We start from the raw sequence: 13,324 nt of genomic DNA on the forward strand, positions 1-13,324 counted from the left end.
AGCTTTCAGCGTCTATGGGCTTTTATTCACTTCACTGCTGATTTCCACGAAGCTCAACAGCGCCATCCACAGACCGCTGCAGGGATTACACTCCTCATCAAATTATTGCCAGAAGCACAGATTCTCAAACAAAAAAAGTTCACTTCAGTGATGTGATCAGAGGACTAAAGGTACTTTGACAAGATGATCAGAGATACACACACTGCAGACAACAATCAGCTTTGTGCAGTAACTGAAATATATTAGTGAATATTCTAGTAAAAATAACTTAATAGTGTGCTTATGATAGCTGTATTTACCAAAATGGCAGCAATTCAGTGGCCAGCGTTGAGCTGACGCTATTAGATTAACAGCCCAGAATAGAGTCATCCCACAGCTTCTCCTCCTCTGTCCTAGTGTCTACTTTGTCTTTTGCTTTCTTCTTCTCTTTCTTAAACTTGGGTTTGGCGGACTTGTCATGTCCACTCTCGCTGTGAGAGTGCAGGTCATTCTCTTCTCTATTCCCTATAACATGTTCTGGCTTCAAAGTGTCCGTCAACCTTTCCCCCCTGTCCGCCTCAAAGTTCTCGGGTTGGCATTTTTTTTCTTTATGTCTCTGGTGGACGTGACTTTTCAGCTTTTTGCTCTTTCCCTCCTCCTCTGACTCCACTGACTCTTCTCTTCTCCTCTCCCCGGAGTCATAATCTCCCCTCCTCCGCCGCTTCTTCCTCCCTTCCTCCTTCCCTGACTCCTCATCTCCTCCCCTCCTGCTTCTGTCCCTCTTACATTTTCTAACTCTCCTCTTTTCTCGGTGTCTATATGCACTATCGTCACTGTCACTTGTGTGAGTGCTGTCGGAGGAACACGAGGCGGAGGAAGAGGTGGAATATGTGGAGGAACTTGAAAGTCTTCTGTACCGCCCACTCTTTGTAGGCTGACTGGGAAAGTGTGAGGAACCTGAGCATGGGGGGAGTGGTGGAGGGCAGTTGTTGTCCCAGCCGTGGGACGGCCAGGGTGGACCCGGAAATGACCCATGCCATGTTCCAGGGTGGGGTTGGTGAGAAGGCTTTAAATTGCAAGAGACGTTAAGCACAGCTTGATTTGCGTCTACCACGTCCCATTTTTCAAATGCCTCCTGATTTTTTTCTTCCTCATCTCCATCCTCTCCTTGCGTGCCATCATGAGGATGATTAGTCCTGGGGGTGATTCCACGAACCTTCTGCACCTGAATGTAATCAGCCAGTTCATCTGCAAAGGTGCTGTAGGCATTTGGTTGGGATTTGAAGAGGTCACTAACCTTCTTCTCCCTGCTCAAAAACACAAAAACTGGAATTAAGTTTAGTCTATTAAGCATTAAGCTCAAATTAAATGCTTTTGACCAGTCGAGAGCACAAAGCAAACCTTGTTTCACAGTTGCATGGAGCGCCTGAAATCATCTGTAACATATCAAACCATTTTCTTCTTGCACATCCAGCAGAGCATTCATTTCAACTGCATGTTTAACAGAGGCAGTATACTGCCCAAAGAGGTGCCCAAAGCTGCATAAATCTGCGTAGGAAACGCATCACATGGTAGTCTCTGACACTTCCGTGTGCAGCTTTCGCGGAATCTCCGAAAATGCCCCGAACACTGCAGCTTTCAAAGAAAAGAAGGCAACAATTGCCCTAAAACAAAATCTATTAGATTAGCTAATGAACCATCGGGAAGCAGCGCATCTGACCATAAACTGCTGTTAGGAAACCGAGGAGGAGTTGATGACAGTGGCACTGACTGTGCGACACAGCAGTGGCTGATCATACAAGTTGCATGTCTCAATGAATTGATACGCAATCTTGTATTGTATTGAGCTTATATTCTATATTATTATTCTATATTAATAATATTCTATTATTCTATATTATTATTACAGAGGGCCAGAACATTTATTCTGTTTTTGAGCAATTGTTTCCAATACAAATGTATTAAATTCCCCTATTTAAATCTTTAAATGCTGTTTTCTCAAAATCAAAAAAGTATCAATATCTCAGTCTATGTAGCACCTACTCACACTAAACTTTCCAGTTATACACTTAGCAGTATTCTGAATATATTTACAGAAGGATTTCTTAATAAATCATTCCTGGCCTGATTTATGTGACATTATAGTAAAAAAAATAGCAAAAATTGATGTTTTTAAGGCTATTGACAGTATATTTTGATTTCCTAGGTAATGAAAGCAGATATCCTGAAATCCTTCTGTAATTTTCTTTTCATCTGGTGTGTAAACAAAATGAAATTTTTAATTTTAATTTTAATTAATTTTGCACCTGGCTTTATCATATGTTCAGATCTATCTACCAGAAATATATGCAAATGTGTGCATATTTAATGAGATAATGCATAATTTGCATAATTAAACATACAAATTTGAAAAACTTGTAATACATTTTTTTCCATATTTGTGTAAGTAATCAGCTGAAGAAGTTTCATGGTGATATCTATCATTTTAAAATGTTACCCTATTCACCTGTAGTGTCTCACTTAACCAATAACTCATTTGTTGATTAAGCCATCTAACCAAACAGCTGCACATTTACACAAATAAGCATATTAACCGGTAAACAAAAGAAGCGACCTGATCAAGTAGCTCTTGCCATGGGAAAGTATAACATGTTGCTAAAATATAACTGGCATTATATTATGTTTAATGGTAAAATGTTAAAACAATATACTTTAACTTTTAACAAAGCGTAGCATTTAAAAATGCACTAGAACGATTTTAAGATTGCACTTTTCTTGAAATAATGCTAGTTAGTCAAACAGGATGCTAATAACAGTCTGATCAGCACTAAATGGTGGCTTAGTAATATTGGTCTGGGAGGTTATGGAGGGATGTAACATCCCACTTTACACGGCTAAAACTGCTTGTTACAAAAGTTCCGCAAAAGCAAGCTGGAGATGGGAGCAGCTGAGATGACATTTTGAATAGAAATGGCGTGTTTGTGGTGTAAAGTTTGATCCTACCTGATCTGGTGTTTGTTTCCCTGCATGTGAGCCTGGTACATCTCCACAGAGTTTAACTGCACGCCACACATCTGGCACATCAGGGAGTTGGCTGAAAACAAAAGGGTGCAGCAAAATATGGAGGCAAGTTCTTTTCCCACTCATTTGCAGCCCATCTTTAAGACGTCTCAAACAAAGAGATGAAAAACTATTTCAGGATTCTGTTTTGCACAACAACTGGGAAAACTAAGTGAAACTTTGTTGTTACTATTTCACTGAAGAACAACTGAAACACCTGAATCCAGTTAACACCAGTGGATTGGAGCTCGGCAGAGAACTGAATTGGGTTTTTCCATTTATGCTCGTTTTCTTTCATGCTCATGTACATATTATGTGTCTGACTCAACACTGAGGTGTACATCACAAGACATTTGTTTTTTTCACATCACTATTGCCACCAAATTGCACATTGCCTGTTGTACCTTGTTGTAAATCGTCTCCAAGCTCTTTGAGCAGCTCCTGCCTCGCCTGATTTCTCTGGTGTTTGCGTCCATTGTAGTGCTGCAAGGCCATCTGACGACTGTTGAAGGAGGCAGCACAAAGGGAGCAGTACTTGTTAGGGGAAGCTGGGCTAGCTGCCGGGTTCAGACGAAGCTCCATGTCACCCTCTGGGGGTGATTTCTGGTCAAAGTTATCAGGATCCTTGGTATGTGCTTCTGTGTCTTTGCCTGTCAATTCAGTTAGAAATTATCAAACCAAGGCGAGTTTGTGTTCATCCTTCAAACATTTAACGCACCCAAAGAGATAGCTGAATCATCAAACCGTACCACTAACCTGGAAATATCAAAATCAAGATCGAGCCAAAGGATTTCACAGTCACATAACGAGCACTTGCCTGGTGGGTGAAGACTTTGTTTACGTAGATTTTTTGCATGGACTTTGCCTTCATAGTGAGATTTTGCCACCACATGGGAACTAAACACCATATTGCACAGCTCACAGAAACGGTTTTTATCATTCGGCATTGGTTGCTGTGTAAAAAAAAACAGAAGAGAGGATATAATATTAATATATTACACTGGCTGGTGTAACAGTAAAAAAAATAAAGATGTTAAACTACTGCAACTTCCTCCACGTTCCATTATTTTTAATGCGATTTTGTCTTTGTGCCTTTCCTGTTTCTGAGAGAAACATAACTAAGGAACCAAAGCAGTGACTCTGATGAGCCTAATCATAAGACTGTCACTGTGCTGCGTTGTGATTGTGTTCACTTTTCAACATTTCAAACAAAGTAAAATCTCTAAATGAGCACTTACATGGGATCCTGTGGTCTTCTCTGCTCTTACGGCCTTTAGGTATACCCTGACTTTCTGAGCGTGCCTCTTTCCCTGCAGCCGAAGGAGACGAGAAGTATTATTACAAAGGCTCCTTTATGTTTGTTCAGTGACTAACACTGTGGCACAGTTGTAGAATATGGCCTGGAGAGCACTGCCTACCTCATAGTGGGACATGCGGTGAGATTCAACCAACAGCTTAGAACAACACACGTGGCAATAATTGTCAGTGAGGAGACCCTTTAGAAGCTCCTCATCGCTCTGTCCTCCTGTGTGACAACATGGCGAATAAAAAGGAAGGTTAGGCACGCATCCCGAGCAGATAAAAGGGCAATTACACAAACAACATTTAACTGACAAGTGTGTTTTTTCACCACAAGTTTGTGTTTTTCTGCTCACATAAATTCAAACACTTTGACGATCACAGCCTGAAGATGTTAATTTGTTGCTCTTGAGGGTTTCGAGCTGCTGATTAAACGATAACAGGAACTTTTTTTTTTAAATGTGTGGAGACTCTTGCATCCGACATTAAAACCAACTTTAATTATTAGTTTGGAATTCTGCACAACACTGTGCAAGAGGAGGAAAAACTGCCTTTTCAGTACAAACTATCAGCACAGCGAACGGTACCCATAACTTTAATGAATCTAAACGTGCAACCACTCACAAGTCAGATGTTACTAATATTAACTAATTGAACAGGATAAACTAGTAGAACCTGCTTTTTAAAATTAATTTTCAGATTTCATAAACAGCCCAAACTATGTAAAAATACATTTAAAAAAACCTTTATGGCATTATGGCAACTAAACAACAGGTAACTTAAGTGGTGTGTCGCAATTTCATTCTTAATTGACCCCATTGTGCTTGTTCAAGGCCTGATACGTGCTCATGCTTCACTGCTGCTGCATTCTTGCCATCCCCCGAGGACAAGAAGAAGATTGTCCACTTCGCCCTTCGTAATTTCAACAAACTATTATCGTGCAGTACTCCTGGAATCATGATGAGCATGTTCACAAAAAAGGCAAACGCCACAAAGCTAAACCCAAAGTGCTTCAATATTATTGACATAGGATCGACTGACCTAAATCACATTTGCTTACTTGTCAATACAGCTGTAGGATATTTCTATTTAGGAGAGAAGTTTGTTGATCATAACCCTAAAGCTGTTTGAGACGTTTGCTTTTCCAAAAAAAAAAAAAAACAGTCACAACAAGCACTTACTGACATCACTATTTTTGTACAAATGTAACATTAAGCCACATTACTGTGACTGTTTACTGTGCATGTATTGACCCAGTGGCTTAGCTATTAGGAAAACACATGGTGTTGAAATTTGCTATTTTTCCAAAAGCCACACTTAAAAAACAAAGAAGAAGCAGTTTGACCAGTTGTTCTCAGTCTCTTTGATGACTCTGATGGGGACTAATATGTGAACATAAATATCAATGAGTAAAACTTCTTGCTGCCAACAAATGACCCTTGTTTACAGACTTAAACCACGATGTAATCTCACGAAGGATTGATTCGGTATGCTGTATTTATCTAATCATAGGTCACGTCCCGTCAAATGCATTTTATTTTCATGACTGAAAATCTGTCACTAAGGCAGTAATGGTCACTATGTTGCTCGGCCAGTTGTTTCTTACTGCAGATCAATTACCTCAAGTTTTAAAGAATATTTATGGGGGGGTGTTATAATTTCTCAAATAATATAAATAACTACTACTCTGGCAGATAATGTAAAGAAACAGAAATAAATATAAAAGGCTATCGAGGATCATACAAAGTGTTGTGTCCCAATACATACTTAGCTGTTTAGTCTAAGCAGGCCAAATCTGCTCTAAGTATAACATAAGGCTAACAAACACATAAGACTGTCTAAAATATATAAGAATCTGCTGATAGTTAGAATACTATACTTACCAAGTGATAGTCACAGTGGCAATTATCATGCACAAATTATTGTCTTAAAGTAGTTGTATAGTGTTGAAAAGAAAACTGTGTTTCGTTGCAAACATGTCGTGAGCATTGGTCTTCTGTTACAAAGCCAGCACATCCGGTCTCATCTGTAATCCTTCACATTCACAGCCTAACTGATGACTCTGTACCTTTTCACACACAGTTTGCCACCAACTTTGCTGAGTGACTCAGAATCAATGGGAGAGTCGATCAAAAATAAAAATAATCGCTGTTTTTTGGCCCATCTGCTACTAAAAACGAGTGAGTTAGATAACATAAATTACTAACATGGATAGTTTTATTAAGTTCTTAATGTTTGGGGGTTTAATTCGTCACCTGACGGAGTTTAGACCAATTATTACTAGTATCTCCCAATTTAGAAGGGTTTAATCATCGGGATGGTTAGAGGGCAGAAAGTTAGTTTGTGTGGGATATTCCATCAACGTCCTGTGCAAGCGGATCTCCATAAAACACTGAATCCCCACTCACTGTACAGATGACGTTAGCGTATTAGGCTAATGAGCTAACTAGCTCACTAGACTGGCGAGCTAGCTAGCCAGTTAGCTAAAAAGCTAACGCTGACGCGACAGTAAGGGAATACAACGGCTTAATTTTCACGTTCTAGACACAACTCACCTTCAACCTGGGTACTACCAATTTTAGTGTTTATCATTGTGTCAGCATCTATGACAGAAGCCACGTTACGTGAACTAGTAGTGTTATTTTGAGCGTCTGACTCCGCTGTTAGCGGTAGACAGACCCTTTCATCCTCCATTTTTTCCTAGCTCTCTGGCGCATGCGCATTAACACCAGTGTACTGTTGGCGTTTTTTAGTGTCCCAGATGCGAGGTATGGAATGCCGTTTAATTAAAGAGATCAAAACAACAACAACAACAAAACAGCTTAAATAAGAATATGCCCATGAAATTAATACGAAAATTAATCAAATTTGAATTTTTCCAAGGACAACTTATTTCCAAAAACTTTAATTTCATAATTCTACATTTGTGTATTTAATATTTCACCTCCCTTTTTATTTGTATTTAGACTTATAAGGCCTTGTGTAAAATCTTTGGTCCGAATTTTGTGAGACGATTGCTCTCCCACACTTCTGGTACTATTTGTGAGCTTTTACATCTCCCTGCTTTCGTTCAACACTATTTGTTCACATATACTGAATGCAAGTACAGCCTAATTCCCAACTGCTCTCATTCACTTTTTTTTGTTTGTTTCTGTTGTCAAATGATGAAACAAGTCCACAATTGTAACTAAAAAAGTGGCTTATAAATATGCTGGTGCGGTCTACTGGTCAGCTCTAATAAAATCCTGAGTTGTGCCCGCAGTGTTATGATTTTATGACCAAACTGACAAAGCTACTATGTACCCATGTTAGAGGCAGCACCTGTGTTGTGATTTCAGCTGTAATTACATGTAAGGCTTGTGTTCGCGCCTGTGCCTTTTTCAGTTGTTCCATGTGGGAAAAAAATATATGCAGCAGCTGCCTTGAGCAATAGTGCTGTAAAGCCACTAGCGCAAAAAACATGTACATTTTCACAAAACTTTGATGTGTTGTTTGCCCTCATTTTGTCAATGGTTGATCCTGTCACTGCAAACTGACAGCCGTAGTGCAGGGAGAGGTATCCTGGTTAGATCATGTGCAAGTGCTAAGCTTTCTATTTGTAGTATTAGTACAAGGGTTTGTGGAGATGACCCTACAGAGGAATCTGTTGTCACCTGCAGGACAGACTGAATGAATATGAGAACGTGAGAGTGAGCTGTCTTTGACAAAGCTATATTTAAAGAATTTTAAAGATTCCTTAGTCGAAGTGAGCAATTTATTTGGTCTAATTGTTGACATGTTTCATTGTCTGACAACAGAAAAAAAAAAGTGAATGAGAGAAGATCTATTGAGAATCCATCTGCCTTGGTGTCTAGTATATGTGAGCACACAGAGTTAGAAAGAAGAAAACAGATGTAAGAGCTTACAGGTGGTACCAGAAGTGCTACTAAAGGTGACATCTGCAGTTGGACTGTATTGGGCTGCTGCTTCCGTGCTTCTCATGCCCATTTATTTTAATATAAGAAAGAGCTGAGAAATGAATGTCGCATTTCAGTGTCTCCTGAAATATATGAATACGACATTAGAAATAAAAGTGTCATGAAACAGATGATCTAGTGGATAGATGGTCCACTTCAACATGTAGTTTTTAAAATTGATGTAACAAGCATTTTAATTCAATTCAGGGACATAACAATTTCTTTTAGCATTATTTATCGTTTAATTTAGAATGAAACGCCATTGCATAGATATGTGATTTTTATCTCAATGCTGTTCCCCAAACAGGTTTTTCATTATTTCTCTTCTTTATTTAAATTTAATAACTTTTATTTAACCAGGAAAATACACAAGACCTAAGATTCAGAATCGTCCAGGACAAAGCAGGCAGCAGGCAGCACACCAATTAAAAATGATCATACACTTGCATTAACAGTGCACACATCTATATACACAGAATAAGTATACGCAGGTTCAATAAAGAAAATAGAGGATTAAATTAGTAAATAACATTTATTACAGAAACATCCAACTCACGAACATCAAAAACTTTGCATTATCAGAATAATCCATCATCATAATCATTTCAGGGCAAATGGACGATGAATAGTTCAGTCCCAAAATAGTCTGCATCTGTCAGCATGCTTTTTATGCATGTTCTGTTCAATTACGCTAGAAATCTAATCATCATGTATAGTATTTTCTTTAATATCCTTATTTATTTGTTACTTCTTCAGCTTGTAGGATTCTACTTTTCTCACTCCACACACATGATCCGTACACAAAGCTCATGCCTCAGACAATTCTGGACACTAGAAATAAAAGAATAACAAAGTAGATATCAAAATAGGCTTTTTATTCTGGGTAATTTTGATTTGGAAAATGAGTTTTCCATGGAGAAAAAACTAGACCGTCCTGAAAATAAAATCTACAGACAGGCGTAATGAAAAGATCGCAGAATTACTCTAAGATAAAGATACTGAAGAGGTAGAAAAGCAACGAAAGCTGGAAAGCAGTCACTTTCTCCTCTGGAGCTCTCTGGCCAAGGCGTCCAGCTGAAAGAAAGAGTTGTTCAATATGGCGTTCTATAACTTCTCTCTGTATGATCAAAATAAATCAACATTTTGCTTTATTGTTTGGTTTAACTGCCTCTCAAACTACGTTGATGTCAAATGTAAAGATACATAAAAAACACAAGAAATTCTATACCATTCATACCAGTGACAAACATTATACAATAACATTAAGGTGTTCATAACACAAGTAAGGTTCATTTCCATTTTCAATTTGTTCGCTTACAACAATATTCCTCAGGACATTCTTCCTCTGGGGTCTCAAGTAGCTACATTCCCCTGCCTCACACAGCTTAATCTCCTCTGAAATCTGAGGAAAGGAAACACAAAGTAAGATTCACACAATAACCAAAGGGTAAACAGCATAAGAGCGTCTTCGGTCACGACAGAAACTGACCATTGAAAGAATAAATGATGCACACATAAACACTAATCCCAACCTCTGATGTGCTAAAGGAGTCAAGCTCCCTCTTTCCTCCAGGGTACCAACCATGGGACCAGTGCTGGGCGTAGGAGAGCTGAGCCCCCACGTATAGAAGCAGAACAAGCAGCAAAACCAGCCGAGACATGTTATTCTCACCTAAAAGCCGATATGGACAATTAGTCTGTCTGTAAGAGGTTATCCTGTAAAGTTTGCCAGTGGTTTTGGAAAGGTATTCTTGTTTTTTTTTCCCCTTCAAAAACTTGTATCAGAATGTTTTTGCAATATTTTCAAGGGACACCAGCACAGATACTACAATGCTATGGACTGATGGAACTCATTGCAAATTTGCAAACTGAATTTTCTTTGTTTTTTTTTGGTCATTTGACTATAGAACCAAATTAAAACACTTGCTATCATCCTGTCACAGATCCAAACATGTAACTGCAGTTGGAGCAATGTTTTCAAGAAAAACAGCATTTTAGGGACTTTTATCAATGAGTCCCCTTTAAATGGATTAGAGTTAACAGGCAGAATTGAAATGACAGAACAATAATTGTCTTATGGTACACATATAAGGAAATGTCCTACCTTAGTCTCAGCTCTCAACCTTGTCAATACGAGTGTTCCTTTAAGTTACTGCAGGAGCTCACTTGCTTTCAAGTTGATCGGGCAGTATGTATTTTTACCGTAGGGATTCTCTTCAGCCTGTCTCTCATCCCTGTTATATGTACCAGTCTCCAAGGCCCCCTCCCAACAAACATGCAACACTCATCATTGACCTCATTGGTCTCTGTGCCCTCGGGGTGAAATGAACCATCCCTGGTGACAAGAGGTACAGAAGACCTCACCAATTCCAATTATCATCTGCAAACAGCACCGACACCTTTGGTGTGTCCATCTTTTGATTTAATTCCTCTTTAAATACTGTCGCTCTGATCTGAGCAGCAAAGCATTTTCACTTTTTTCTTTTTTAAACACAAGATCAGGGCAGCATTTCAAATTTGGTCAGTCTCTATCTCTTTAAGTTAAGTAAGAGTAGATAAACATTTAGTAGTTTCCAGATAAAACTACAGTACGTGTTCATTCTTATATGTTCCTAAGCCCAAATAGCTCCCTATATATCTATTCTTAGCTCTTCTGATCACAATGAATCATCAAGGAACTTTGTTCCTGTTGACTCCACAGTGAGGGAAAATTCAGCAACATCTAATAACAAGGGGAACAAACACTGTGGATTCCTGACCAGGTCATAGATCGCAACATTCTCTATTAGAGGAGGAAAGGTAATTCCTTCCTAGAGTTTTAGATACAGACTCAGGAGCCGACTGACAGCGGGACACGGTTCAGTTTACTCTGATAATCTGCTAGCTAAAAGATTATAATACAAGAAAGTTTTTTTTTTTTTTTAAATGAAAGATAGATTAACTTATGATGCTCTACCAGTACTTTCTGTAATGTTTTATATACTGACAAGGAAATCTGACGTTAAATTGCCGTTCTTTGAATTTTTTACCTGTCAAAGGAAAGAAATTCTCACTTGAGAGATATTGGCCATAAATGCAACAGTTCTTTATGTTAAAAAAATTAAGCAAAACACAGACGAATGTAGCAACAGCGAGGTCTAGAGTTTATGGAGTTCTCAATGGTGCTGTTAACCGGCGAGTTGCTGTTACGTTTTGCAGTGCGTGTCTTACACAGCTTGGACCGGGTCAACACACGACTCACAAAGAGATTGGGTGTAGAATAGAATTCTGTAGCCTTAAGCAGAATAGAGTAGAATTCGTCAGCTGTCCATAGTCAGACTGCAGATGAGTTCAATTTAAGTATCTGAGAATAGAATTGCCAGCCAAGTCTATCTATTTCATTTTGGTGTGAGATCTCTAAAATGATCTTCTGAGTAGAGGTGTAAATTAATGGATGAAAAAGTAGCTGCTACGCAGGTACTATATTGTTTTGACCAGAGACATTTCAGTAAGACAAATGGAAATTGCGTCAGCTTGTGACCAAAAAAAGAAAGGATTTGTCTCCTTTAATCCTGAAACATTTGTTTTTAATTACTGTTTGATGTGGCACAGGGGTGCAGCAAGACAGCTGTGGTTCAAACTTTAGCTGAAGCCTCTCTGAGTGGCATTTGCACGTTGTCTCTGTTCTTTATGTGGGTTTCCTATGGGGGCTGTGGTTTCCTCCCACAGTCCAAAGACACGCATCAAAGGTATGTGTGAACACACATCATTGACTGTCTATGTGCTTGCACTGTGATTGACCGGCAGTCATTTAACATTGCACCCTGCCTATAATGTCAGCTTGGATAGGCTCCAGGCCTTCTATAGGATAAAGATGTTTACCCAACAGCCAATAATTTAGGTGATAATGAATACCTGAAAATATTTATTGAATGAGAAATTCCCTTGAGGATCGTCTCCAATTAAATGAAGATATTTAACCATTTGTTTTTCACTTGTGATGATATGTAACCAAAGAGCTCAGAAAAGGATCAAGCATTCAGAGGGCAGCTAACTATTTTCAATGAATGCTGATGGTTTAAAGTTGAAGACATCTTAGATTAGAGCCTATCCTAGCTGTCATCGGGCGCGAGGCGGGGTACACCCTGGACAGGTCACCAGTCCATCACAGGGCCGCACAAAGACAAACGAGACAAACGACCATCCACACTCACACTCATTCAATTTAGAATCAAGAAAGACAGCATTTCCCTTATTTTGGCATTTCTTCATGGACTTACTGTAAAATCCAAAAGAGAATTCAAATAGAAGGTAAAAGGTAAACCCTCCTTTCAGTTATGCTGCAAAAGCAGAGTTATCATGGTTGGAATGGAAAGTTGTTGTCACTTTATTAATTTCTCTAAATGAGAAATTCTTACTGAAATACTTACCTTGGTCAGTTTTAGTTCTGTACCTCGTTCTGGTAGCACCATACACACACACACCTATATTCGATTAGTTATTACTGAGCTCAGCAAATATGCCCCGTCTTTCCATTTTCAGTTACCTGACTGTCTTTAGTACTCTCTGTATTCTATCTGTACCACACCCAGGGTGCACTGTAGACCAAGCAGAAGAAAGTTAATGTTACAGTCAGAAAAGTACATGACTGGACATTTGTGTTAGATGTAAAATAATGCAGTAAAGACAGACCAGCCTTAATTGCAGGCTTATTCTAAACATTGTTGTTGTTGAGCTTTCTGTAGATTCTTTCCAAGTAAATCCTCTGCTCCAAAAGCCCATCAATCATACCTGCCACATACACGAACACTAATTATTTAAATACTTATTTCCTGTGCTGCATCATCAACATCCCTCCAAAGTCAAGTTCAACAAAACGGGGTCTGAGGCAAATACTTGGAGGCTGTGAAATAAGTATACCACAGAGGATGAAATAGTAAAGCGGAACTCAAACAATCCCCCCCGGGAACTTTGTAAGAGCGTATTTCCGCCACAGTCACACAGCAGTGTCGTCAGTCAGTTGTAACTGCAGGTTCAGATTTAGGGAAACT

General features: G+C 39.0%; 2 protein-coding genes across 2 annotated transcripts; both read right to left on the minus strand.

Annotated features, from left to right (window-relative positions):
- On the minus strand, positions 1–7,033 carry zmat1 (zinc finger matrin-type 1). Its single transcript, XM_072382636.1, has 7 exons — positions 6,894–7,033; positions 4,458–4,564; positions 4,278–4,349; positions 3,857–3,992; positions 3,444–3,689; positions 2,983–3,073; positions 1–1,286 (listed from the first exon to the last, which is right to left on the minus strand). The coding sequence occupies exons 1-7, from the start codon at positions 7,030–7,032 to the stop codon at positions 347–349; spliced, it is 1,731 nt and encodes a 576-aa protein (XP_072238737.1). The 5' UTR covers position 7,033; the 3' UTR covers positions 1–346.
- Positions 7,034–8,807: 1,774 nt separating this feature from the next.
- gnrh2 (gonadotropin-releasing hormone 2) lies at positions 8,808–10,481 on the minus strand. Its single transcript, XM_072383189.1, has 4 exons — positions 10,399–10,481; positions 9,827–9,966; positions 9,613–9,696; positions 8,808–9,368 (listed from the first exon to the last, which is right to left on the minus strand). Exons 2-4 carry the CDS (start codon positions 9,953–9,955, stop codon positions 9,330–9,332), a joined length of 252 nt encoding a protein of 83 aa, XP_072239290.1. The 5' UTR covers positions 9,956–9,966; positions 10,399–10,481; the 3' UTR covers positions 8,808–9,329.
- Between the last annotated feature and the right edge of the window lie 2,843 nt (positions 10,482–13,324).

Source organism: Leuresthes tenuis, unplaced genomic scaffold, assembly GCF_036924035.1.
Source record: "Leuresthes tenuis unplaced genomic scaffold, fLeuTen1.0.hap1 SCAF_3, whole genome shotgun sequence".
Classification (NCBI taxonomy): domain Eukaryota; kingdom Metazoa; phylum Chordata; class Actinopteri; order Atheriniformes; family Atherinopsidae; genus Leuresthes; species Leuresthes tenuis.